The 25,438-nt window shown below is 40.8% G+C and overlaps 1 protein-coding gene across 4 annotated transcripts in view; it reads left to right on the top strand.

Annotated features, from left to right (window-relative positions):
- LHFPL6 (LHFPL tetraspan subfamily member 6) overlaps positions 1 to 25,438 on the top strand; it is a 230,934-nt gene that overhangs the window by 59,261 nt on the left and 146,235 nt on the right. For 2 of the 4 annotated variants that reach the window (XM_070239294.1, XM_070239295.1), the window contains exon 3: positions 8,076 to 8,156. The exons of the other annotated variants lie outside the window; for them this stretch is intronic. In XM_070239294.1, coding sequence (XP_070095395.1) covers positions 8,076 to 8,156 — 81 coding nt within the window. The remainder of the gene's footprint in view (positions 1 to 8,075; positions 8,157 to 25,438) is intronic. 4 annotated transcript variants of the gene reach the window in all.

Below are 25,438 nucleotides of genomic sequence, written 5' to 3'. Positions count from 1 at the left end.
ATTGAGCTCAGATCAAAAAGAAGAGGGAGAAACAAGGTCTATAGAATGTAGTGAGTGACAGTGTGGATGACAGTGGTGTTATGGGGTTGAATCCGGTCCCCCTAAAAATATGTGGAAGTCCTGACCCCGGGTACCTGTGACTGTGACCTCATTTGGAAACAGGGTCTTTACAGATGTAATCAAGATGAGCTCATACTGGCGGGCTCTAATCCGGTATGACTGATGTCATTATAAGAAGAGGGAAATGTGGACAGAGTCAGAGAGAATGTCGTGTGACCACGGAGGCAGAGGTTACTGTTAAATTGCCGCAAACCAAAGAAAGCCTGGGGCTGCCAGAAGCTAGAAGAGGCAACGAAAGATCCTCCCCTGGAGGCCTGGCAGAGAGCTAGCCTTGCCAACACCTTCATTTTAGAATTCTAGTCTCCAGAACTGTGAGAGGCTAATTTTTGTTGTTTTAAGACACGCAGTTGGCGGTACTTTTGTTATAACAGTCCTATGAAAATGATGTAAGTAGTGTTTTAAATGGTAAGAGAGTGAAGATTGCAAAAGTACCAATGAGAAAATAATATATAATTATGAATTTTCGTTTATTTGAACTGGTGATGCATGGATACGGTCCACAGTTATAAAAGAATAAAAGAGGATATAGTGAAAGTGTCTCTTACTACATTTCCCCCACCTGCCCAGGTCTCCTGCGGAGGAGGTCCGCTGATACCGTTTCCTTGGATATCATTCAAAAGTATGTAATGTATTTACAAGCATGGAAGAATATTTCCTTTCCTTTCCCAACCCCTCTCAACAAATTTTGTTGTTAGTGTACTCCCGTCGATTCCGCCCCCTAGCGACCCTGTGTACAGCAGAGCAGAACCCTGCCTGGTCTTTTTGCGCCATCCTCTCGTCTTCCAGCGCTGCACCAGATCAGCCTCTGCTGCCGTTCACAGGCTTTTCATGGCCAGTTTTTTTCTGAAATGAGTGCCAGGTCCTTCTTCCTAGTCTGTCTTAGGAGGAGAGCTTTCTCTGGAAGCTCCTCTAAAACCTGTCCACCATGGCTGACCCTGCTGATGTTTGAAATACCAGTAGCGTAGCACAACTCAGCTGCCACAGTATGGCAATGACAGACCGGTGGCGACAGGTGGTGTGGTTCCCTGCCCAGGAAACAAACCCCGGCTGTGGCAGTGAGGATGCCCAATCTCAACCACTAGACCATCAGGGCTGGCTTCTCAACAAATGGCAACATGCTCTTTACGCATTTTGAACCCTGAGTTTTTCATTTACAATATATTTTTGAGATCTTTGCATATTAACACTTGTAGAACTACTCTGTAATAAGGAGAATTTAAATTTGACTTCTGTAGAGTTCTTTGTTTATGAAACCCAATAATTTTTCTGTTGCTATTACTGCTGCTATTATTAGTGTACCACACTATCATATGGAATGCGTAATACTACCGTGCTTTGAAAACTACCATGTGCTGGGTACTATGCAGCATGGTTTGCATATTTTACTTAACCTGTTCTTGGGTAGGGGCAGGAGGATTAACAAGAAAGCTTCAATTTCCTTGGCCTAAAGAACATAAAAGAATGTTTACTATTGGAACAGGATCAAGTTCCATTTGTGCTGCAGGCTCCTGAAAAGAATAAAAATGGAAATTTTTATAGGTAGTCCTGATTACTGCCAAACTGCCTGAAGGTTAGTTTTATGTTAAAATCCTTATCTCTTATCTTTTGCTTGTCATTACTAAAAGAACATTATTTCTTTGGTGCTATAAATCTAACTTTTCTTTGTACAGAACTTATGCTCAGCAAAGCAGAGCCTGGTTTTGATTTTCCTGAATGTTCTTAACTAGGATCAAAACAAGAGTACATTGTATTTTGTACTGAGGATGTTAGCCAATTACGTGTGCAACCCAACCTGCCACCCTTGAATCACTATGACTGTCACCACCACCCACGGTTCAAATATGGGTTTTTCAATGGAAACTTGACAGCTGGGAATTGGAAGGATGTGGAATGTTGTCTGTGGCCACAAAGAAGTGGGGAAATCTTTGGCATTACTGTCCTGCTTCAGCATGGAAATGTAACAGATCACATGACTTCTAACACGATCCAGAAATAGGGTAAATAGACCAGGACTTCTGAAAGTATACCAAAAGACTTCATTCTCGGCGCGGACTCCAACAACAAGGAGGACTCCCTTCTGTTGTAATTGATTGTGTCTTTGCAGAGCTATGTGGTGGCAGAGACTGATGATTTTCCATCAGCATCCCAGCTAGGGAGTTTATACCAGCCTCCTTTGCAGCTGAGTGTGGCAGGTAACCAAGTTCTGGTCAGTGGGATGTGGATGGAAGTGATGTGTAGGGGTACTACCAGGCCAGGCCCTGGAAAGAAATGGGTGCATATGCCTTTTCTGTTTCCTTTCCTGCTCTTCAGATACACATGTGATGCTGGAAACTGGAGCTGCCACCTTGGTATCAAGAGGGAATCAATGTGTTGAGGATGGCAGAGCCACCCTACCACCATGGACTATTCCTCAAGGGAGAAATAAACCACTCTCTCATGAAAGTTCCTGTATTTTGCAGTTGCTTTTTGTTTAAGCAGCTTAGATTATGCCCTGACTAATACACTCATATGCCCAGATATTGGTAGGGAAACTGGCCACCCACATCTTTCAACTACCTTCTGGAATCAAATATTAAACATGCAAATTGCAAGTCTCAGAGCAGCCTAGGTTCCAAGATAACACTTCCCTTGTTTTCTTTATTTAATTTGGTGTTTTAGAAATGTCTGTGACATGAAATGAGACGAGTTAGTATCAAGTTGGTTATAGCAATTTTTTCCAAGCTGCTTTTTAGGAAAGCTGTATTAATGAGTTAAGGATTCTGTACCCAGTTCCAGTGTGAGGGAGAGGGTTCTCCCACGCCAACAAACAATTCTCTGACACCCGCTGGATGTCCTACAATGCAGCTCAATTCTGACACTATCCACTCAGAGATAACATCAGATTCCACATGTTAAGGGCTCAGTCCAACAAGACGGCCCTCCATTTCAGATGTCAATCGCAAGTCCAAGTTGTTACTTGTACATCTGACCAACTGGCTATATAAATCAGAGGTTCCCATGACCCCTTCTTGGGTTTGATTAACTTGCTAGAGTAAACTCTGGAAACCCGTTTACTCACTAGATTACCAGCTTGTTACAAAGGACATTAAAGGATACAAGTCAAGAGCTGGATGAAGAGGTATGTGGGGCAAGGTCCTGAGCAAAGGAGCTTCCGTCTTTGTGGAGCTTGGGGCCCAGCACAGTGGCATGTGGAAGCGTTCTGGTTCCCCACCCAACCTGGGGAAGCTCTCTGAACTGCCTCCTTTTGGGTTTTTGTGGAGGCTTCATAACATAGGCATGATTGATTAACTCATTGGCCATTGATGATTGATTCTGCCTCCAGCCCCTCCCACTCCCTGGAAATCAGAGGGTAGGACTGAAAGTTCCAACCCTCTGTTCATGGTTGGTTCTCCTGGCAACCAGCCCCCATTCTTAGATGCTTTCCAAAGTCACTTTATTAACATAAACCCAATTGTGGTGGAAAGGGTCTTGTTATGAATAAGAGGACACTTTTTTCACCTTTATGTCTCTGAAGAGATCTCAAGAACTGAGAACAGGAGACCAAATAGTAAACAAAAGATGCTCCCATCACTCTTATCACTCAGGAAATTCCAAGAGTTTTGGTGGAGTTGTGCATGAAGACCAAAATATATGGTTATTATAAATCACAATATCACAGGAGTGTTCTTCTAAAAAAGGTGTGGGGGATGATTTGAAGATGCTAAGTGTGAAAAGTAGTGAGTCAAACAATTTTAACTAGTTTCTTCAGCGCCTATAATGAGAAACTAGTACCACTAATCTGCCACTGGGAGGATATAATGTGCAGGGTTTTCCAATATTATTTGGCCATGGATCTCTTTGGGACACTTATGAATGTTTTGTGTAACTAGGGTTCTCCTGAAACGTAGCTTGTGATTACAGTGTTACAACTGTCTTGTGTTTTCCTGGTCTGTGGACCGTCTGTCTCTATTAAAGAAGACTATGTGTCTCATCCATTTTGGCTTGATCAAAACTTTAACTCTTAGAAGGCAACCACATTTGCCTCATATTCAAGGTCAGGAGGAGTTCTTCACATTCAGTCCCCTGGGCTATAAACATGCTACAAGGAAAAGTATTAGTATTTGTCTTCATACAAAGAAAATTATATAAATTTGAATAATGAAATAAATATATTCTAATAAGAAACCACTTTATCTGCTATATATTACTTGGATCATCATCTGTAATATTTTATTGGCAAAAATGGCGATGTTGCAAGAAAAATAAGTTGAAAAATCATTGTTGGTGTTACTAGAGCCGTGGTGATTGTTGGGTTGGAAAACATCAACTGGGGCTGTATTGTGGGGGGTGTGATTTTATACTTAATTTGTAGGTACTTGGGAGCCACTGAAGGTTTCTGAACAGGGCAGGCGTAGAATTAGTGTTGTTCTTGAAGAAGAGTAATCTGACATCAGAAGCAACAATGGTTGGGGGTAGGCAAATGCTGGAGGGAAGCTGGATGATCGGGCAGGAGGCCATTGCAACCCATCCGGGGGAGAGGGTTGAAGGGAAGATGGTTCAGGGGTAATTTTCAGAATTTCTGTGTTTCACAGTCCTACTGTTGGCATTATATTTTGTCTAGAGCTGACGTGTGGGCTTTTAGAAACATAAATCAATACTAAAAGATTAAAACGTAGAAGCGCACGACTACACTTGAAAATATAAAAGCCGTGTCTGTCTCCTGGTTGCCGTTTGACAGCTGTTGATGAAGTGCCTCAAATGGTTCTTCACGGTTTAAGCTTATGTCGCGTGACCTGTTGCCCCATAACTCCTCATCCTTGACCGTATTTGTGGCAGAAGGGTTGAATCATGAAATTATGTTCTGCAAAGAGTCATTTGTTCAGCACAAGTTATTTACTCTTTAGTTGAATTTCCCATGCGCCTAATGTGGTGGTTGAATTCTTGCTAGGAGATTTGCAAAGCCTCCAGGCCGCATGTATCCAGTGTCCATGGTTGCTGGAGGGCTGTGGTACTTGTAAGGCATCTGCAAGAAGTCCGATTAGCTTTTGCCACCTAAAGCTCAGAGTGTGAATTCCTAATTTAAATTTGGTCCTTCTGTGTGGTGCACTTTTAGTTCTAAGAGTATATGCTTTCTTCAGTCCTGCAACAATGTTTTGACTTGAGTTGTCTAGGTTCTGCACAGAGCCTCAAGGTACATTTTTTTTAATTTAAAATAACCTCTTCCCTTTTATATAGGTGCGTTCCAATTTTTTCTTTGTTTTTAAATTTTTATATGTCTAAAGGAGAACAAAATATAAGCACAGCTGTCTACACAGAGACAATGAGGTTCGTTAATTCTCATCTGCATAAAAGCCATTTCTACCAGTACAGCCTCTTTTTCTGTTACAAACTAGGTGCAATTTGTCCAGAAAAATGAAGGATGTTTCCTAGTAGTATGTCACTAGGATATGGCCTATGTCTAGATTGCTTTTAATACTTGCTCCTGAGTTATACCGGTAAACTTTCCTCACACAGATCTTTGGAAAAAGCTGTAGTTTGTTTATTAGCTGTAATACATGATCCTGGCATGAGTTAACTTGCAGACAATTACTCTGTGACAAGCTGAGGCAGATAAGTGTATATTGCTTGTAATACGGTAGATACTTCTTGAATGCCACCCTTGTTACAAGTTTTAATTAACTGAATCTCTTCCTCTGTACAGCAAGCAAGAGGCAGTGGTTTCAGAGTTTCTGCTTGATTCTCTACCCAGCACTGTCGTTTCAACAGGATGTCCTTTAAGGAGGCTTCTTTGTCTCTGATGTTATGTAGTTGCGAGCTTGAACTGTCACTGCTACTTTTAGGCTCTTTTTCACATGCTGCTTACCTAGGTTCCGTCACAGGTGTGCAGGATCTTTCATTTACCTGATCGGGACTTCCATTTGCCCAGTTCCAGGGGACACTATTTATAGAAAATAGAAAGTGGACGGTGCCCTTTGGATTTGTGGAATGCGATGACACTGATCTTGATTACCCACATTGGAAACTTTCCAGTGATAGAATGTGCCCCATCCCCAGTGGGAGTGAGTTCAAGTTCTTAAACACAGGCAGGTCTGATACTGCACAGTCTGCCACTGCCCAGCCTTCCAGGCACCTCTCTTCCTCCCGATCTCCCCACCCTCTCACAGTTCCCAGAGGGGGAGCTGGGGTTTTTGGAGGTCTCCATGGCTTTACACACTCTCTCCTTTAGAAATGCTATTCCCACTCTAGGTTCGCCTAAAGAAATCCTACTCATTCATTCAATAATCTAACCATTATTGAATACCTACTATGCGTCATGCCTTGTACTAAGCATATAGAAAGTGCTCAACTATAGTCTTGAACTGGATAAATTAATCCTTGGAGAAGGCTCAGCATAAAATTACCTCTTTTATAAAACTTTCTCCTTCTGGTACTTTGTGCAAAACTTCTTGTAAATGATCATTTTGTTTTCATTTACATTGTGTTGTGGTTGCTTAATTTACCTGAGTATTTTCTCCTTCTGGATCATGAGTGCTTTGAATACAAGATCTTATTTTTTACTTGTTTCCCAACAAATAGCTCAGTAAATTGGAAAGAGCAAAAATTAGAGTAGAATAGACTGTTTGAATTCCAACGCCATCTCTTACCAACTGGACAAGTTAATTAACTTTTCTAAATCCTGGATTACCGATTTGTGTTTTGGAGATAAGAACATCAAATTAAATCAGTTCCACAAGGTTTATTTGTTTTTACTGTGTCCTTAGACTTTAAATGAGAACATGATTGTACATTTCCTGTACAGTGCCTTCCACACTGAGAATGAACATACTGAGGTGTCTACTCATTATAGTTCTCTTCTTCCCCTTTCCTGTACTTTGAACATAGTAGGAACTCATGAATGTCTACTGAATAAATGGACAAAGCACATATGTTTCTATCATTAAATATGTTTAGCAATGAATGAGAGAATTGGCATGAATTTTGTATATTATTTCTTGGCAGTGGCATCTCTGCTAATCAGCTCCTGGGTAACAGTGACCTTGCCCTCTAGCTGTCTTAAACAGCAACTAACAGGCTCAGCCTTAGCCATCTTTCTCTCTTTTGACAAAAGAAAGTAATTATTTGAAAATCTAGTCATATACATTTTTTTCCTTCCAAAAAAGATATAAGCAACACAATAAACAAAATTATTATTCATTCTGTATTAATCCTTCCTGCCAAATGTGAAAAATGAATTTAAAAGGAATTCCTGGAAGAATATCTGAGGACCTAAAAATAAAAATCATGGTTTTATTTTAAGCTTGTCAACAGGGGTGACAGGTGCAAGAATTGTAGCCCAGATGTACGGGAAGCAGCTCATAAATTCTATTTCTCACTGTGTTTTATCTTGCCTGCCACTTTCCCTAAAATGGAAATAATTTTTAATATCATAGAGAGAGAGATGGGAAAGTTCCACTTTTATTTGGAAAGGTGACACTGTGGTGAATGAACATTCACGGGGACACTTGGCACTTATCTATTTTAGTGGCTGGCTTCTGGGAGAGAGGGATGCCCTACAGCTTGGCACTCAAGCTCTTCAGGATGCTGCTGGGCCTGTCATTACTCTTCCTCTTTGTGGTCTCCATGCTCCTGTTAAAGGCACTAGGAGGTGACCGTGGGACCTGATTAGAAGTCCTTTTATTTTCCTAAGCCAATATTCAGAGGCTTAGCTCTTTTTAATTAGAGAGGAGAGGAAGGATTTTTAAGTTTGAGGGGGGGCGGTAGGCATCCCCATTGAGAAGGAGATTCAGCCTGGTTTTAGGGGACAGGACAGGACTACAGTACATCAATGAGTGTAGAGCTGGCCTGGACTCTGAGGCCCAGCGTGGGGAGTGTGCCGAATCGTCTTTCTGTTTGACTTCTGGCTTGTTTCATAGTGTGGACCACTAGATCCTTCTTGTTACCAACAAAAGCCACAATGGTGACTTGTCTTTTTGTAGGGCTGTCTCCTGTGGAAGGAGATGAGATTCTGTATGACGTAAAACTAGACCATGAGCTACGGAGTCTGTGCAAAATAGGAGGTAGGTCAGATACAAACCATATTTTCTAGCCTAAATTTTTATGACTGCAGGTATTATTTCTAACAGAAGTAACTTGGAATTCTCAAACCTATAATTCTGACAACTTGGTCGAACCCCTGGCATGTGTATGGAAGTTTCTGCAATGTAAATAAGGAGAAGTGTGAGAGTAGGTCCCTGTCCTCCCGATTTTATAATCTATTTGGGGAGGCTAAAAGCAATTGCTAAAGCTAAGTAACAAGGAAACAGGAAATAACCAGTACGTAAATAGAAGCTGCCCTCAGTTTGATACCAACGCCGGGAAGTTCTTGGGTCCAGTGCAAAACTGGAGACCTGACTTGGTGTGTTCTGACCACAGAGCAGTAGATGGTTTCTGCTCTGGGGAGCACAGTGTCATCCTGTGGAGTTAACTTTGGCTAGGTAGGTCCCAATCTAGCAGCGCAAATGTGTCACAGGAAAGAAAGAAGAAACAATCCCACTGCTCAAAGAGGTGGAATTTAGCTTTCATTAGGTTGTAGAATATACACTTTTTTTTTCTTTAACAACAGATAGAACCATGTTGTCTATAGTTCAAGGATGGACAGGAGACAGAAATCTCTTATTCACATGAAGTTAGCCCTAACCAAAGCTATTTATAGTCTCTTCCCTAAGTATTATCCTGTTTCCCACAAAGCTGCCTTGCTTGTTGCACAACATTATATGTGGCTTTGGTCAAAAGTAGACCACGTCAGGCAATAGCGTGAAGGTCAAAGGCCTCTTGGCTAGGGATGGATGTGAAAGGTTGGTGGATTGGGGATCAATTGAGGAAAGGAGGACATTGGGGCAAATGCAAATACCGTACAGCATTGTTTAGTAAGAAATCTATATGATCAGATGGCGGAAAATATAAGAGCTTTTAACCCAGAATGCTAATTTCTAGATATTTATACTTTTTTGGTGTATCAAAAGTCACTGAGCCGTATAGGTACCAGCACTTACTAGAATTTATTGAGTACCCCTACACTGAGTACTAGGGACTTGGGATACAGTTGTAAATAAGCTCTTGAAGCTTTCATCAGTCGATATAGGAGTGTTGCCTATTTACCAAGATTATTTTTAGGTTTTTGTCTGTTTGGTGATATGATAATGCACATATTTATTCCCTAACCAATATTCTTTAATAATATTATAATTTAATAACCAATAATGTTACGAAACAGTGTTAATAGCGGAAGGTGAGAGGCTTCATTTTAACGGGCAGGACTTGGTTCTCTCTAGGATGCTGCATTTGTTAAGGTTTAGTGCCTATTGAATAACACTCTCTTTGACTGATCAGAAGCATTTCTTTAAACTTTCCCATATCCACTGAGTTTTAAGTAAAATGAAGAAAAACTGTTATTATGTATTAGTAACCTTGAGACTTTTTATGAGGATTATGCTTTTACTGTGTTGGTGATAAGAAATGCCTTTTGTGTGAGTGGTGCCCTGGTTTCTATCATACAATTATGAATGATTCCTAATGGATCAGCTTAAAAAGAGATAAACCCTCTTGAATACATGACTTTTGGGTACATGTCTTTGGCCTGACCGTCCTTATTTTTTATTGTCATTGTTCTTCAATGTCAGAGCGCATAAAGAGGATGCAAGGTTACGTAGGCAGTTAAGTACCATTTACCAGTCACCCTCCCTTTCCAGTGGCTCAATGCTATTTAATTTAACCCTTGAGTAGTTATTCTGGAATTAGCGTGTAACGTTAAACTTAACTATGGCTGGACATGAAGGCTTAAGATAATGTTAAATGCAGAGAAACTCCTTACTGAATTGGATGATATCCTTCCAGAAATACAACACTATGACAAAAGATGTTCTTCTGGAAATTAGTTATTTTATCTTCTTTCATATAAATTTTAAGTCATAAGCAGAACTATGTCACAATGTTTTCAGTTTTGTTTTTTTTTTGTGGGGGGAAGATTGACTCTGAGCTAACATCTGTGCCAATCTTCCTCTATTTTGTATGTGGGACACCGCCACAGTGTGGTTTGTCGAGCGGTGTGTAGGTCCATGCCCGGGATCTGAACCTGTGAACCCTAGGCCACTGAAGCGGAGCGTATGAACCTAACCACTATGCCACCAGGTTGGCCCCAATGCTTTTCAGTTTTGAAACTCAAGTATTAGAAAGACAATTTCCTTTCTCAGGCAGTGACTCCAGAAATAAACCCATATTAAGGATTTGCAATGAAAATGACTTTTAAAAGGATCTGAGAGGTAGAAATATGATTCACGTCCAAAAAAATTAAAAATTCCAAAAAACCCTAAAAAACAGGCCACCCAGAGGGTTGCAGCAAGATCGGAAGGAAGGCAATCAACAGCTCCTTTGGTCACCTTCTGCCCATGCTCTTCTCCTGCTCCTGTGTGCAGAACTCAGATGCCCGAAGCATTTCCCATGGGAGGGCTGCAAATGCAGTTTTTTTCAGTCATGTTCTCTTTCATTTCTATCAGCTGGGCTCATTTTCTAGCCATTATTTCATCAGCAGCATAGCAAAGTTGCCACTCCTGGCAGATAATAAAATTATTCAAGCGATTTTATTTCCTTTGCTGATCTTATATTCTCATCATTCTGTATATCCCAGACTTGGACAGAACCCCCACTTATATGCTATTTTAGTAACATTTTCTACTTACCTATAAGATTTCCCATAAAAGTAGTTTATTATTCCTGTACCTACTAGTGTTAAGGTCAACCTCTCCGGGGGCCTCTAAGCTCCATGATAGTGGGAGACCCGTTTGTCTCATTTCCCACTAAATCCATTGCTGCATACTAGGTGTGGACAAAGGCAATCAAATGTGGCTACTATTTATACCATTCCTTTAAAGTGCTATTGGTAAAAGAAGACCAGGGTTTTCTAAAAGTCCAGGTACCTTTCTCCTTTTGCACAAAGTACTGTCTACAGATCAAAACGGGTAACTGCAAGGGGCCGGCCTGGTGGTGCAGCGGTTAAATGTGCACATTCTGCTTCGGCGGCCTGGGGTTCGCCAGTTCGGATCCTAGGTGCGGACATGGCACTGCTTGGCAAGCCATGCTGTGGTAGGCATCCCATGTATAAAGTAGAGTAAGATGGGCACGGATGTTAGCTCAGGGCCAGTCTTCCTCAGCAAAAAGAGGAGGATTTGCAGCAGATGTTAGCTCAGGGCTAATCTTCCTCAAAAGAAAAAAAAAGGTAACTGCAAAATGCTCTAGAGGGTTGAGTCAAGCTCTGGTTCTTTTCTTTTGGTGAACCTTTGAGTCAGGCAATGGTACCAGTTCTAAGTAGGTTCATTTCCTGCAAATTTTGTAATATAAATTTTGTGTAATTCATTATGTGTAATGAATTTTGAAAGGTGTATTAATAAATTTGGTTTTGATGGACCCACTTAGAATCTCTCCCACCCCTCTTTTATTCCAGGCCTTTCCTATGAATTGCTTTCCTTAAAAACTGCTGATTAAACCATGTTTATTTGGAAGAAAATCCAGTCCATACAAAATAGACTCAATTTCCCTCAATATATGTACTAAAGAGATATTTGTTGAACAGTTAATTCTCAAAGGTGCAGTGGCATTTTTACGTCTCTTGGCTTCCTTCTTTCCTTTATCTAAGCTTCTGTTTCATATTTCCTACCATTAGTATGTTCTTTCCATCTTTAAACTATGACTGTTTGTATTTCAACCATCCTGTCATCGCCCTTGCTTTTTATTATCGTTTATTCGTATGCATGCCATCTTGTCCTGTGTTCCCTAATACGACTATTCAAACAGTCCTTTCTTTTCAGTGTTAAGATGGTGTTAACTCTCTTTTGAAGTTCACCCAGCCTATTTAGGGAGTCTCACTTTAGTCTTAAGGCTGTACTCCATTAAGCTCTTTTCTGTCCCTCTTCTCTCATTTATTCTAAGACCAGTCTTAATTCTGGAACTTTTACTTACTTTTTCATCTTTTGTAACATAAATGGGCCTTGTATTGATATACCTACTTAGAGAGCAGAGCAGCTGTGGTAGAAAAAGATAAAAAAGTAAATTCTGTATCTAAGATTTCTCTCCCAGACCTTTTACAGTTCTTTTTGACATCATTCTGGAATATTCTCCAGAATCCAATCCCATTGCAAAGTTCTCTGACCAATGAAGTGTCCAACAGACTCGTTCCTCCTGTGGTCTGGATCTTCATATCTGTTAATGCAGCTTCAGTCTGCACTAACTTTTTAGTAATTAAGCCACATCGTTGGCTAGTATTGAGTTTTCAGGAACCTAAATCCCTTATAATAGTAGTAACAACAATAGTTACAAGAAACTGCATTCTTTCTGTATAACAGGCAGTCTGCCTGTGTCCATTCTAAAGCGTGAGGTTATATAGAATGTGAAATAAAGGCTTGAAGTGGTTCTGTAAATTATCCAAGCTTATGCAATTAGTAAGGGTCAAAGCAGGTATTTTTAAATTTTTTGCTTTTTCTCCCCTGCGATGACTTGTGAAGTTGTCTTTCTTTCATCCTACATTCTAATGCTGCTCATTTTGGGCTTTTTTATGTATTCATATGATATTCCAGTTATGGTAGTTTCAACCCATTCTTTGAGGCTGATTTTGTCATGCTATTTTTTTCTATCCGTCTCATATATTTGCATCCTCCAATGACCTGATAAATGTTCCTTCTGTGTCCGCCTGAAAGTTATTGACAAAAAGTGCTTGTCAAGACAGGACCGAGAACATAGGAGAGTTGCCCACCACCTGAAGATTCCTGTCATGGTGACTGTCCATTCATCAACACATTTTGGATAGAATTGATCAGCAAGCTATGGCTCCATTTAATTATACTATCATTCAGCCCCTATTTCTATATTGTCCACAAGAAGAATTTAATGCAACTGAAATCAACAAGAGTGAGCCACCACTTCAGATCCTGTGCAAACGACAAACAGAACAAAACACAGTCTTTTTGTGGTTGTGGGGAGGAGGGAACAGGCAAGTACACAGGTAATTGTAGTTAAACATGATGAGTTTTCTCCATATATACATAAAACTAGAGAAATATGAAATGGAAGAGAATAGATCTTGCCTAGGGGGTTAAAGAAGGCTATATCTGGATGGTAGTCTGCCCCCTGAACCTTAAAGGGGGTGTAGAGGGCTGTGTGGGCTGAGAGGACATCGCCTGTACATGTGGACATGGACTGGTGCAGACATGGGGGTGGAACAGCCAGTCATCTACTCTGCCTTGTGAAGTGTGGGGTGCTTGGGAGAGTGCAGTAGGCAATCGTGTTGGAGGGCTTGGTCATGGACTGACATGGAGAACTTTTGTCATGCTAAGGAGCTTGGACTTGGCCACACCGACAGCAGTGTGCCAGTTAGGAGCACAGACTCTGGAGCCAGACTGCCCAGGCTTGAATCCTGCTGTGGCACATATTGCTGTGTAACCTTAGGTGAATTACTAAAACCTTCTGTGCCTCAGTTTACCTCTCTGCAAAATGAAGTTAAAATATCAACTACCTCTTAAGGTTTTTGTGAGGATTAACTGAGTGAATATTTGTTAAGCACTTACACATTGCCTGTCAGATGGTAAGCGCGAAGTGTTTGTTCAAGAGGAGATTTTTGTCTTTGGAGGAGGAAAGTGATGTGACAAAAATTGAACAGCAGAATGCTCCCTCTGGGGTCAGTGAGAATGCTGGACTAGTGAGAAGCCCGGCGTGTACGGGAGACTGGGGAAAGGTGGAGGCTGTAGTGAAAGCAATTAGAAAGCCAATGGAATGAGCCACTTTCATTCAGTATTCCATTCATTTTCCTTCTGCTAATTGGCCTCTCCTTGTTGCTTGGTCAGAGTTAAATCTCAGTGCACAAGCTCCCATTTTGTTCTCTTCCATCTTCTGAGAAAAGAAATTATCAGGCAGGCAATTCGGCCGTCAGGCATCTTCCAGCTGCTCTGGAGTGGGCACAGTAAGACATGTTGTCGATATTTGGATAGATGATGGTTCTTCATCATGCCTACATCTTAACCTCTGTAATTTGAGGAAAGCGTCCAATTCACTGCTTTCTGTGTGGAGGTGGCTAATAAACAACAAACACACGTAAAAAAAACCCAGCAACAGCATATCTGATCAGCAGTCCTGCTGTATGTAAAATCCTGTGTCTGTTGCTGACGAAATGGTATGAGCCTGATAATTAAGCCGGAAGTTCTTCCTGTAGAGTAGAGGAAATGGGATTTTCATTTTTAACCTCTAATCTGCTTTTCATCACGTGAAATGTACATGAAACACACATCCAGCAAATGGTAGGTTAACAGTAGACCCTGGCTATGTGTAATATTTGGTATTTCAGGACACTCTGAAGTTCTGCTTTCTAAGATTCAAGTCAAGATAAAAGGCTCACGTGAGTATTGTAACGCACAGCCCTGGTGGTGAGTCTTTGCTTCAAACTTGGAAGCAATATTGATTGAAGCTCTGAGCAAGGGCCCTCGTTTCTGTCTCTGGATTTGTCGAAATGATCCATCTAAAAGGCTGTAGGCACGTTATGCTCCCTCAGACCTATGAAGGTAAGACAGTTGTTAAAAGGAAGGCACAGAATCGGTGTCTGCAGAGACAGTTTCAGGATGATATGGAGTTTGATTCTAGGCCTGTGTTTTCAGATCCCAGCATCTCCAGTTGCCTTTTCCCCACAACAAGCACTACACATGGCCCGTCAGTTGTCCTTCCACAGTCCTGAAGTCATTCTCAACCCTGGCTGCACAGTGAAACCACTTTGAGCACTAAAAAATATCAATGCCCAGGCCCCACACCCAGAGAGGCTGATGTGATTAGATTGGCATCAGTGATTCTCATGTGCAGCCAGAGTTGAGAACCTTTGTTCTAGAGACCGCCTGGACCTTAGGCAGGAGGGATCTAAGGAGTTGGAGGTGTGCATTGGCTCAGCTTTCCCATGATTATTGCTATTGTCTGGCTTTGACATGGCTACACTTTTTGAAGCTGATTTCTCTACCAGCATCAAAGACCTGAATCCCCTTTGACCCACTTCTGATGACAGAAGTCCAGCCTTCTTTCCCTGTGGTTGAATGAGTTCACGACTTGTTAATCTGCCCAGTTCATCACAGTCTCTGAAAGACCAGAGCTTTTTATTTTTTGCCCGTGAAGAATTGGAGCCTGGCTTGGTGAATTGCCGCTAGAATTCCTTGGTCTTAACTAGGTGTTCTATATAGCACTATTCCTGAATGCCCCCTTTCACTAGTCTCGCTCCTGGGACGTGTTCTTGCCTCTGTTGGGTGTCTCTGCGATGAGGTCTGCTCAGAACAACGACCAGGCGCCATGTTCCCAAGTAGCTTTGCACTTGGTTGATTAGACCTGATGCACATGAAGCTGGGTCTTATCTTGTTTTCCCACTGTTTATTGGAGCGGAGAAGCTGGATCTAGTTCTTGATTTGGGCCCCTTCAAATCTACTTCCCTCTGTTCTAACTGTAGGTCATTGAATTCTACGTAGCCCTTTACATAATGAAAATTATTAATTCAAATGAACCCATTTTGAAGACCAGGCTGCTGGGCATTCTGCTTCTGGACAGGGATGGTGGATCTGAACCTTCAGAGAATTCTGATACATCCTGTTTTCCACTGAAATCACTGATTTATGAGGCTTGGAATCCTTTCTTGTGTGGACGATTCCTATGAATATCTCCAACTGGTGAGACCAGTGGTTAGTGGATGCCTAGGGGCATCATAGGTCTGTAGGCAGGTGGCTTGAATGTTAGTGATTTGCTTTGGGTGGATTTAACCTCATTTCAGTGATTTTTTTTCTTTGTTAATAATACCCAGAGTGCTTCATATATTACCTTATCTAGCCTCCAGAAGTCCAGGTGTGAGGATTTGTGGATGCTCTTTCTCTTATTGAGATAGAAGGAGAAAGCGTGGGGCTCCCATGAAGATCACAGGAAGAGTAGGAATAGATGGCAGCTTCCATTCTCAGCCTTGTATATTTCTCATATATCATGCTTAGCTTCACAAGTTTAGCTAGTGAAAATGCTTAGAAAAAATTGATCTATTAGTGTTCGGTCAGTGAGGATTTTGTTTGTTGTTAAAGCCATGACTTGAAATTCCCTGGTCTAACTGATGTGACATCAGTTACAGATGGAGGGGGAGATGTAGAAGATGGCAAACTAATATTTGATAACTCTTTTAACATTCAGAGTGTTCTGGGGCTTTGATGCTGACCTAATCAGTAATTTGAAGAAAAAGTCCCTGCTGGCTCCACTGAAAAATTCATATGTTCAAAAGCCAAATTTAAGGCAATTAAATTAGTGACTTTTTAGAAGTGGATTTATTGTAGAATTTCTACAGTTAGCAAACTCCTCACACATATTTATATTTGAATTGGACTTGTAAAATTTACAATTTTATGCATGAAACATTTCTGTAGACATGTTGGTAATCTGTGTTTTTGAGGCAACGTAGGAGGAAGACTTATTTTAATGATATTATTTCCATTTTGGTAGAATGTTGCTGATCTTCCCAGATTTGATTGCTTTAAAGTAAATGGTTTTTATGTGAGGGTTGCTTTTTGGTATTGTTGTGGGTTTGAAGAGAATTAGCCAGAAGCTGGTTATGTTCTAGTATTCAAAAAGTCACTAAATAGCTTTGAGTACCATTTGTCTGTCACTTGACCCTTTCTGAGTGAAAGCCTCATTTTAGAGTGATATGCATTGATTTGGCAAATCTTTTGACAGGCAGGTTGAACTGTGACCCTGAGGAGAGAAACCCAGTGGAATCAGCTTGTGGAAGTCCTAAGCTGGAGAGGGTGGGGGTTTTGGATTCGCTGAAAGCTTATGGAAGGGAGGCGTATCTGACTTCTTTTCCTTTATTTTTTAAAGTTAAATAGTCTTCAGTAGTGTTTTGTTTTGTGATAGCTCCTTTTAATTTTTGGTAAGAAAGAAGTGCTTCTGGGAGCCTCTCTTTATAGGTACTGATGGATAATTCTGAATTACATTTTTTAGCTCTTATAGGGTTAACTATTTTGCTCTTAATTCTTAGCCCTAAAGAAAATGGAAATGTTAGGATAATAATGTATAGCGAACGCACTTTCGCCTGCCCTTCTAGCTTTCTTAGTTATGCATATTGGCTCACATTTACATTGCTGGTGTACGTGAATATGTCTTGAAAATTCACCTGGACCAGTGGTATCATGATCAAAATAATAAACTATATGCATCATGTGAAAATTTTTACTATCAAGAGAGAAATCCAGTTTGAACTCCATATCTAGTTTTCTCTTAACGGTTTTTTACATACCCAAATTGGTAGTATACTTACCTTCACTATGCTCTTAGTATATGTAGACATAATTTTAGGATTATATAAAATTTGACTAGTTTGGATAGTATGAAGCAAGATTCCTAGAAATAAACCCCAATTTTAAAATATTTACATATTTTAAATAGTTTCTCACATACTTGGGCTCTGATTTTCCAAGCAACTACTTTGCTTAACACCTCTTTTATTAATTCATTTTCAAATGGAAACCAAGTAAGCTTTGGTTCTGCTGGTTTGTCAGTTCTCTGAGTGTTCCGCCGTGGACTGCATGCTCTTCATCATTGTCCGTCTGCAGGGAGCATTGGCACACACACCTGTTGGGGCCTCATCTCTGGAGATTCTGGTTCCTTAAGTCACAGATGGGTGCCTGAGCATGTGCATTTTTGAAAAGCTCTCCAGGTGAATCTAATGTATCTACTATTGTAGAAGGACTCAAATAAACCCCAGACAGGTGTGGCCTTTAAAGACTTCAACTCTGAGATTCCTTACAGGTTGGTCCAGAGTGAGGTATCAGAAAGTTTTAGAAAGATTTAGAAAACTTACGAAAATGAGAAGTTAACAAACAGAAAAATACACATTATAAAAGAATCGTCTATCGTTCAGAAGGACTTTCTCCAGGGCTATTTCAAATAGAAAGCTTCTCTAGTACATTCAAAATATCAATGCAAATTCTTAAAAAATGTGAAATGACTGACGTGTAGTTTTTTGAAACACAGCTACTGAGGACAGTGGCCAGATTGTCCCAGATCTCTTGTCTTTGACCAGAAAAGAAGTTGTTCGGGACCTGAACTGTTGACTTATCAATACTTTAGGATCTGGGAAAACTAACTCAAAGTTTTACATTATTATTATTAATAGGGAGGTTCCCATATAGTTAAATTTGATGAACATGTAATACATTTTTCGACAAAAATGTAACAAACATGCAATGTTTTTTATTATTGGTCTTTCCTCTCAGTTAATAATGCTTTTTATTTAAGCAGTTTCTTCAATTTGCATCTCCTTTCCCTCTCTCATCACCATTTGTATGTTTGTATGGCTAGAAAGATAATGTTGACGTTACTGAATGATTAGGTCAAATCACGGAGGACTTTGAATTTGGTGCTGTAAAGCATTTAAATTGTTTTCTGAAAGTAGGCAAAGCCAGTGAAGCAGGAAGGTGACCTGATTAGATTTTCACTTTAGAAAGATTCACCTATGCTGGATGAATTGGAGGGAAGGGCACCATGGAGATTGGAAGCCTAGTTAATAGGTTATTTCAGCAGCTGGAGCTAGAGACGATGATATAGACCTACCTAAAGCTAGGGTGGGTGGAGTGGAGGAGATGGGGAATGGATACGGTGACCACATAATGTATCCTTCCAATCTGGACCATTGTGAGTGTGAAAGGAAGCATTATTAATAATTGCCGCAGGACAACAGGCATCAGCTGGGACTGTCCCAGACGAACATATATCGGTACCATGTGTGGGGAGAATAGAGACAACTACTAGGGATCTTCAAGAAGTTGAGGGAAGTTGGACGGAAATTTGGATGTGGGGAATGTCTGGGCTGGAGACGTGTATTTGGGGTCTTCAGTATAGAGAGGATTGATAAAAGCTGATGCCTGGCTTCTTGAGGTTGTTTTGGATTTTGAATAAAGAAAAGGAAGACAAGGACCTTGTATCTATTTGTAAAATCAGAGCAGAAAAGCATTTTTTCATCTGATCCTCTTGAAAATCTTGAATGCTTAGAGCATAAGCAGATAGGGTTTTTTTCCTCCCTCCCATCCCATAAATCTTCGCTGGCTTAACATGTGGTATCTTCGTTACCCTCTTTGTACTTCGTTATTTTTTTGTTTCCCAATCAGCAAATTGCATTTTAAATAGTCTGGGGTACTCAGGAACTAATTATATAATTTGGAAGTGTCAAAGTTCTCATTACCCGCCTACAGTCTGCAGTGTTTTTCTTTGGAACCCTCAGAACACTTGGCAAGCCTTTCCCTTTAACACCATGCTAGGGTTTCTTTAAAGCAATTTCTAGGAAAAGGTATTATTTTTGGATCCCGTAGGGAGATCAGAATTTTTTTTTTTTAATGTCCTTCTCTCCTTAAAACTGCATAGCACACTCTGTGTCCAATATGAGAGATGGAAATTGCCGTCACGTCGTGTGCTTTACATCAATGGTGTGCTCTGCAGGCTGACTTAAGAGACCCGGTAATATGTTGGACAGCTGAAGTGATACAGCTCCCTCCTGGGCTGGCACTTTTGATGTTTGCTTTGTGTTTTGACTATTGTCTTTGGGATTGTAAATTACTCCAGAAAGCTCATCAGAGTCAATTAAATTCAACATCTAATTTTCATCAAGGTTTTTGTTTTATTCAGTTTTACTGTTCAGCTAATTGAGGCTTATGGAGGTCAAGTGCCTTGGCCAAGGTCGTCTAGCATGTCAATGTCTTAGCTCAGATGAGTTTTCTTTTAGTCCCTGTTGATTCCTGTATTATGCACTCATCAATCTGTTAATTAACATCTGAGTCATCCTTGTTGCTCTCCTGATGAACTGGCTGTGTTTAAGGGCCCTCAGCACCCTTTATGGGAAGTTTATGGGAAGTCTGCACACTCATGCGTTATCTTTTATCTGCAAATGAGAAACATATAGGGATCACTTATGATAATCTCCTGCACGGCAGATGCAGCTCTCTGGGGATTTGTCACCCCACGCCAGTGAAATCAAGCTGCGGGCTGCTCCGGCTCGCCACTGGGATGCCTGTGTGGGGTGGGAGATAAGTCATGCACTGTCTGGTATTTGAAGCTGGCATGGCAGAAGGCAGGGTGGCCTGCACATAAATTACTTCATTTCAGGGGCACGAAGGCTTTCCTTTGCCAGGAGAGAAATGTTTTGCATTCATTTCCTAGAGGCTGCTGGAAGTGTGGCATGGCTGTTAAATTTTTGTTGCTGCTGCTGAAGGGCCTTGTCTGCTCAGATACCAAATGTGAAGCTCGCAGGAATCCTGCTAGGAGACTATTCCAGAAGGATTAGACAATAGAAACCCGCAATTAGCCTCCATAGTAGTGAGCCTTCTAGGATATGCTAGAATGCGAAACACTTTGAAAAATTCCTTGGTTGAAATTTAATTTAAGTGAATAGCATGAATAAAGAGAAGGGTATACTGTAATTATATCTAACTTTTGAGGTATGAGTTCATCTAAAGCTATACTCAAGCTACAGTTTTTTCTCTCCTGTGAAACTGTATTCCCATAGTAATTCATTTTTTTAATGAAAGCAAATTCTTTTATTATTGGTCTCCCCTCTCAGTTAATAATGCTTTTTACTTAAGCCCTTCCTTCAATTTGTGTCTCTCCCGTCCTTCCCTCATCACCACTCGTGTCCATGTGCCTGGGAAGACAATGTTGATGTTCATTTAGGGACAGTCTGTGAGCCAGTTAATCGCCTACCTCCGCACAGATAGCTCGGGAGCTGCTTTGCTGTCGGGCAGAGATAAATTAGAAAGGGAGAAAGATGATTTAAAGCAATGCTTTCAAATGATTATCAAACAAAGGCAAGCATTTAGGAAGCTGTTAAGCTGGAGAGAAATCCCCAGAAAGGATATGACGACGGACTTTATCTCGCAATAAGGGCGAATGGTAAAAATAAAGTGTCAGCCCAGGCACATTTTGTGTCAATTCAAGTGAAGAAAGGCCAATTTGGCACAGCAAGTGTTTGGATCATATGCTGTAAAATGCACAACCTTGTTTCGTGATGCTGATTTATAGCTTTGTGTGCTTCAGGCTTCATTTTGCCCTCTGAAAAAATCCTGGACCCTCCATGGAAAAGTGGGCAAAGCCTGAAGTGGCTGCAGACTTCAAGGCGCATCACTTCTTGAGGGCAACAGGGCACATTCCTGGTTTAGATGGCTTTGTGCGTGGAGCTAACAGGCAGGGACAGTATTTTGTCAGAAAAACCGTAAGGTGTGAAGTAGAATAAGATTCTTTGCAGGTGAAGTGGGCAGACCTGTTAGAGGGGCAACCACTCCATTTAAAGGGGATTCGGGTCTCATCAGGATCAAATGAAGTTGAGCAGCAGTGGCTCAGACGGCCCTCAAAGAAGTGCATCCGACTGCTTTGGTAGTTATTTATTGATCTGATCTATTCCTGCAAATGTCCGGAAAGCTCACATGTTCATCTTACACCTTCTTTGAGCTTGTTTCTAACACGTGGCATTTCTTGGGGGCTAGGAGTCCTTATGCTTTAGCACTTACTTTGCTATTTTTCTTTTGATGTTTGGCTGGCTGGAATGAAAAATTTTACATCTGTCAGTTGTGTCCTTGGTTAGCTTCTTCAGCTTTGGGGTTATTGAATTCTTTCTTTTCTGCGTAAGAGCAGAAATGCATTTACATTTAAGTCGAGGCCCTGCTGCTCCATGCCTGCCCCTGGTTTTGGAGCTCTGCTGAGTTGGCGGGGTGTGCCTTTCCCTCCTCCCATCCCTTGGCATTCTGTTAATCTCAGCAGAATAATAATGAGCTACTCCGGCGAGATTTGTGGCTCACATGTCTTTGGTAAGTTTTGTTTTCACGTATAGCACGGTGTTCCTGCTTAGACTATCGTGGTCCCCGTTGGTAACCTGCTTTTCAGAGCAGATACAACGTGGTGCCAGGGGACCAGCATTGATGCCAGACCACTTTTCCTTTATCAGCGTAAACACTGAGTAGACTGATCAGACTTCAAAGAACAGACGTTAGTCATTGCTCTGCTGAGCCACAGGTGCAGAGTGAGGATAAGGCTCTTGTCTGTGCTTTGTCACTGTGGCTCCACTCTTCCTTTTAGTCTATGTTTTAGTCCATTTATAACCAGGGAAATAAGAGGGAATTGCAAAATCCTGGAGCTTGCTGGGACTTTAGAAGTCATCTTTCCAGTCATTCAGTTCACAGATGAAGGGAGTGAACCCAGTTACTTTAATTCAGCCGGTTTCAATAATCAGTGCCTAAGACTGGGTCAGAATGTGGGTCTCCTGACCCTCAGTCTAAAACATTCTTCTCTAATCACTCAGCTTCTCACTGAGGTGAGGGTAATGACCAGGAGCAGGGATTACAGAGACTGCTTGTTGGATTTCAAGAAGCATGTTGGAAAGAGTGGGCTCATCAGTTTTTTTGACTGGTTCTCAGAGTTGGAAAGAGGGGAGCATTCTTGAATATTCCATAAGGATCTAAGTATTAGTCTCTGTAACAGCCTTTCAGTTTTGCCTGGAGAAATCTGACCTCTTGCTTTCATTATTAGTCAGGAGACATTGCTGTTCCTGGACTAGCCATTGATTTTCCACTTGCTTCAGCTTTCTCCTGTGTAAAGTCAGAATAATAGTCCTCATCACCACAGGTAGGAGATGATATGAGCCTCCATCTGTCCTAAGTTTCTTGTGTGGGAGGTTGATCATTCTGGGGGTGATCTAAATCAGTGGTTCTCAAAGTGTGGTCCCCACATCAGCATCAGCATCACCTGGAAACTTGTTAGAAATGCAAATCCTTGGGCCTCATCCCTGACCTCCTCTGTATCACAAACTCTGGGGTAGAGTCTAGCACTCTGTGTTTTAATGAGGCTTCCAAGTGATTCTAATGCACACTAAAGTGTGAAAACCACTGATCTAAACAACTCTTTCTCGCCTTCCTCTAGCATAGATGATAGTCACGGAACTAAGTTAAAAGATAGTATGTATATGAGAATAGACTAATATTCGCAGAAAACTAATTACCACTTAAACTTCAGGAAGGAAAACCAAGTGTTCTGTAGCTCTTTGTTTTGTATTCCATGCCTTTATTATTAGCTACATGGGGCGGTGGGGTGGGGGGGGGGGGGGCTGGAAATGAGAATCTGTACCCAGCTGTAAGCTCTGTAGGGCAGGGGCCACACCTGGCATGTTCTCTGTTATTTCCACAGCATCTATCATAGTCTCTAGAAGGCACTTTGGATTGAGCATTTCTTGAAGGATGAATGAATGAGTTTAATATGCCTTGGCACTATAGCATGTGGAAGAAGCATGAAATTGGACAAAGAACAAGTCCAAAGTCCAAGTTTGATCCTCTTTAGCTGCGTAAACTTTGTTGGGTTCCTTATTCTTTAGGGTTGAGGGTCCTCGTCCATGTAATGATAGGATTGAGCTACAGTCGCTATTGGAGGGCTCTCCCACTCTAACATGGAATATTCTGTGAAAGCAGGTGCAAGGGCAAGTGGAGTGTAGGTAAAATCTCAAGCTTCATTAAGGCTTAGTTTAATTAGTTCTTTTCCATGGGGTTTCCCATGTCTCTATCAGTCCATCAAGATCTTCCTTTTCTAATATATTGATTGTATTTCTCTCTCTGCCTCCCCCTACCCAATTTTTTTATGATTACTTGGCTCTTATTTGGAAAAAATGGAATATATTCATACTAAAGCTATTGAGGACAGGCGCTAAATTGTATATATTATTTATCCCACAGTATACTAGTGCAGTAGGAATCATATAATACATATTCAATAAATACTTCCTGAGTGTAATTGGTGAAAAGCATTATGTGAACTAATAAGGGTTGTATGCATGTTCTTACCATGAAGGTCAGAATCATAAAGACCTGGGTTTAAATCTGGGCTTAGAAGGTGTATGACCTTGGACAATGAAGTTTATTCTCTCTGAAGTTCAGTTTCCTACCTGCAGAGTGGAAATAATACTTACTTTATAGAGTTATTGTGAAGATTAAATATGGTAACATGAAAGCTTCTACTATAGTGCCTGGCACAGAGTGAACACAATAAAATATAGTTTACTTTCCTTATTTTCACACTTCCTTGTGAACTAGCTTTCTAAACATCTACAGAACATACATACTTATGTATATATATGCATATATACTTGTGTTCATTCTCAGAACTTTCTATCTTTAGGTAGTTTTAGCCCTTAAGACTTTCAGAGAATGTCTTGAGAGATTCAAATAAAGAAGCCCTCTGGAAGATGTAGAACAGAAATATAACCCAGAAGCAAAACTGAGTGTAGAAGATGATCCAAATTTGAGAGTATAAGAGATAAGAGCTGAGAAAATTTTACCTGGATGATTAGAATAAAAGAGTTGCTTTAGGTCATAATTCCATGAATGCCATAAAAAGTGTCATTCCCTTCTACTTCCAACTGTAAGTTATTTGATATGATCTAAAATGGTTGAACTTAGGACAAACACTCTCAGAACCAACATTTCCAGCTAGTAAATTTTTTAATTTATTCACTAGTATTCGAAAAATGCCTTTTGAACTTACAAAGGAAGAGATGTGGGGTCAGGGAGGGCAAAGCCAGCAAATGGTGAGGATATTTCTTCTCTAGCAACACCCAGCACATCTTGGCCATAAGTCTTGATAAATGTCGTTTCTCCGGTAGCCAAGAGCAGAGAAATGAAAGGCAGAACAATGTAGGCATGTCTGGGTGGGCCTTTCCCACCCCTGCCAGCCATCCAAACCTTCCAAGGGCAAGGGATGGTCCTTAGAAAAAAAGTGGCAGGAAGAAAGCCTGGATTCTTATCTTGTCTTCTTCCAAATTCCAAACATCCCAGGCCCAGTCAAGCTGCCCCAACTGTTTTTAGAATTGAAGAGCAGCCTGAAGATATGAAAATTTTCCAAAACGACTTCACAGAGTAAAATAAAAAAAGAGAACAGGATTGGCTCAAACATTTTGTAACTGATGACAGAGAGAAATTGGTTTTTATTTCTTATATATTTTACATACTATGAAAGGAAAAAATGAAAAGTCTGGCTTGGTTTTCAGTCAAGGAAACAGATGCCACACAGACAGAGCTGTAGAATGAAGTAAGATAAGATAAAACATGAAGACAGAGCATTAAGCATGAAGAAGAGGTCAGGATTGGGAAGTTGTTGACATTGTAGGTAAACATTGGAAACTTTATTTGAGCTTTATATTTATTGAGTCTTCCATTAAAAAAAAATCTTAATCATTCATCCTACTTCAGAATCAGAAAACAAAAGGGGTTAACAGGTGGACACAGGACAGTCT

Source organism: Equus caballus, chromosome 17, assembly GCF_041296265.1.
Source record: "Equus caballus isolate H_3958 breed thoroughbred chromosome 17, TB-T2T, whole genome shotgun sequence".
Lineage (NCBI taxonomy): Eukaryota > Metazoa > Chordata > Mammalia > Perissodactyla > Equidae > Equus > Equus caballus.
This window is presented reverse-complemented; position numbering and strand designations above follow the sequence as displayed.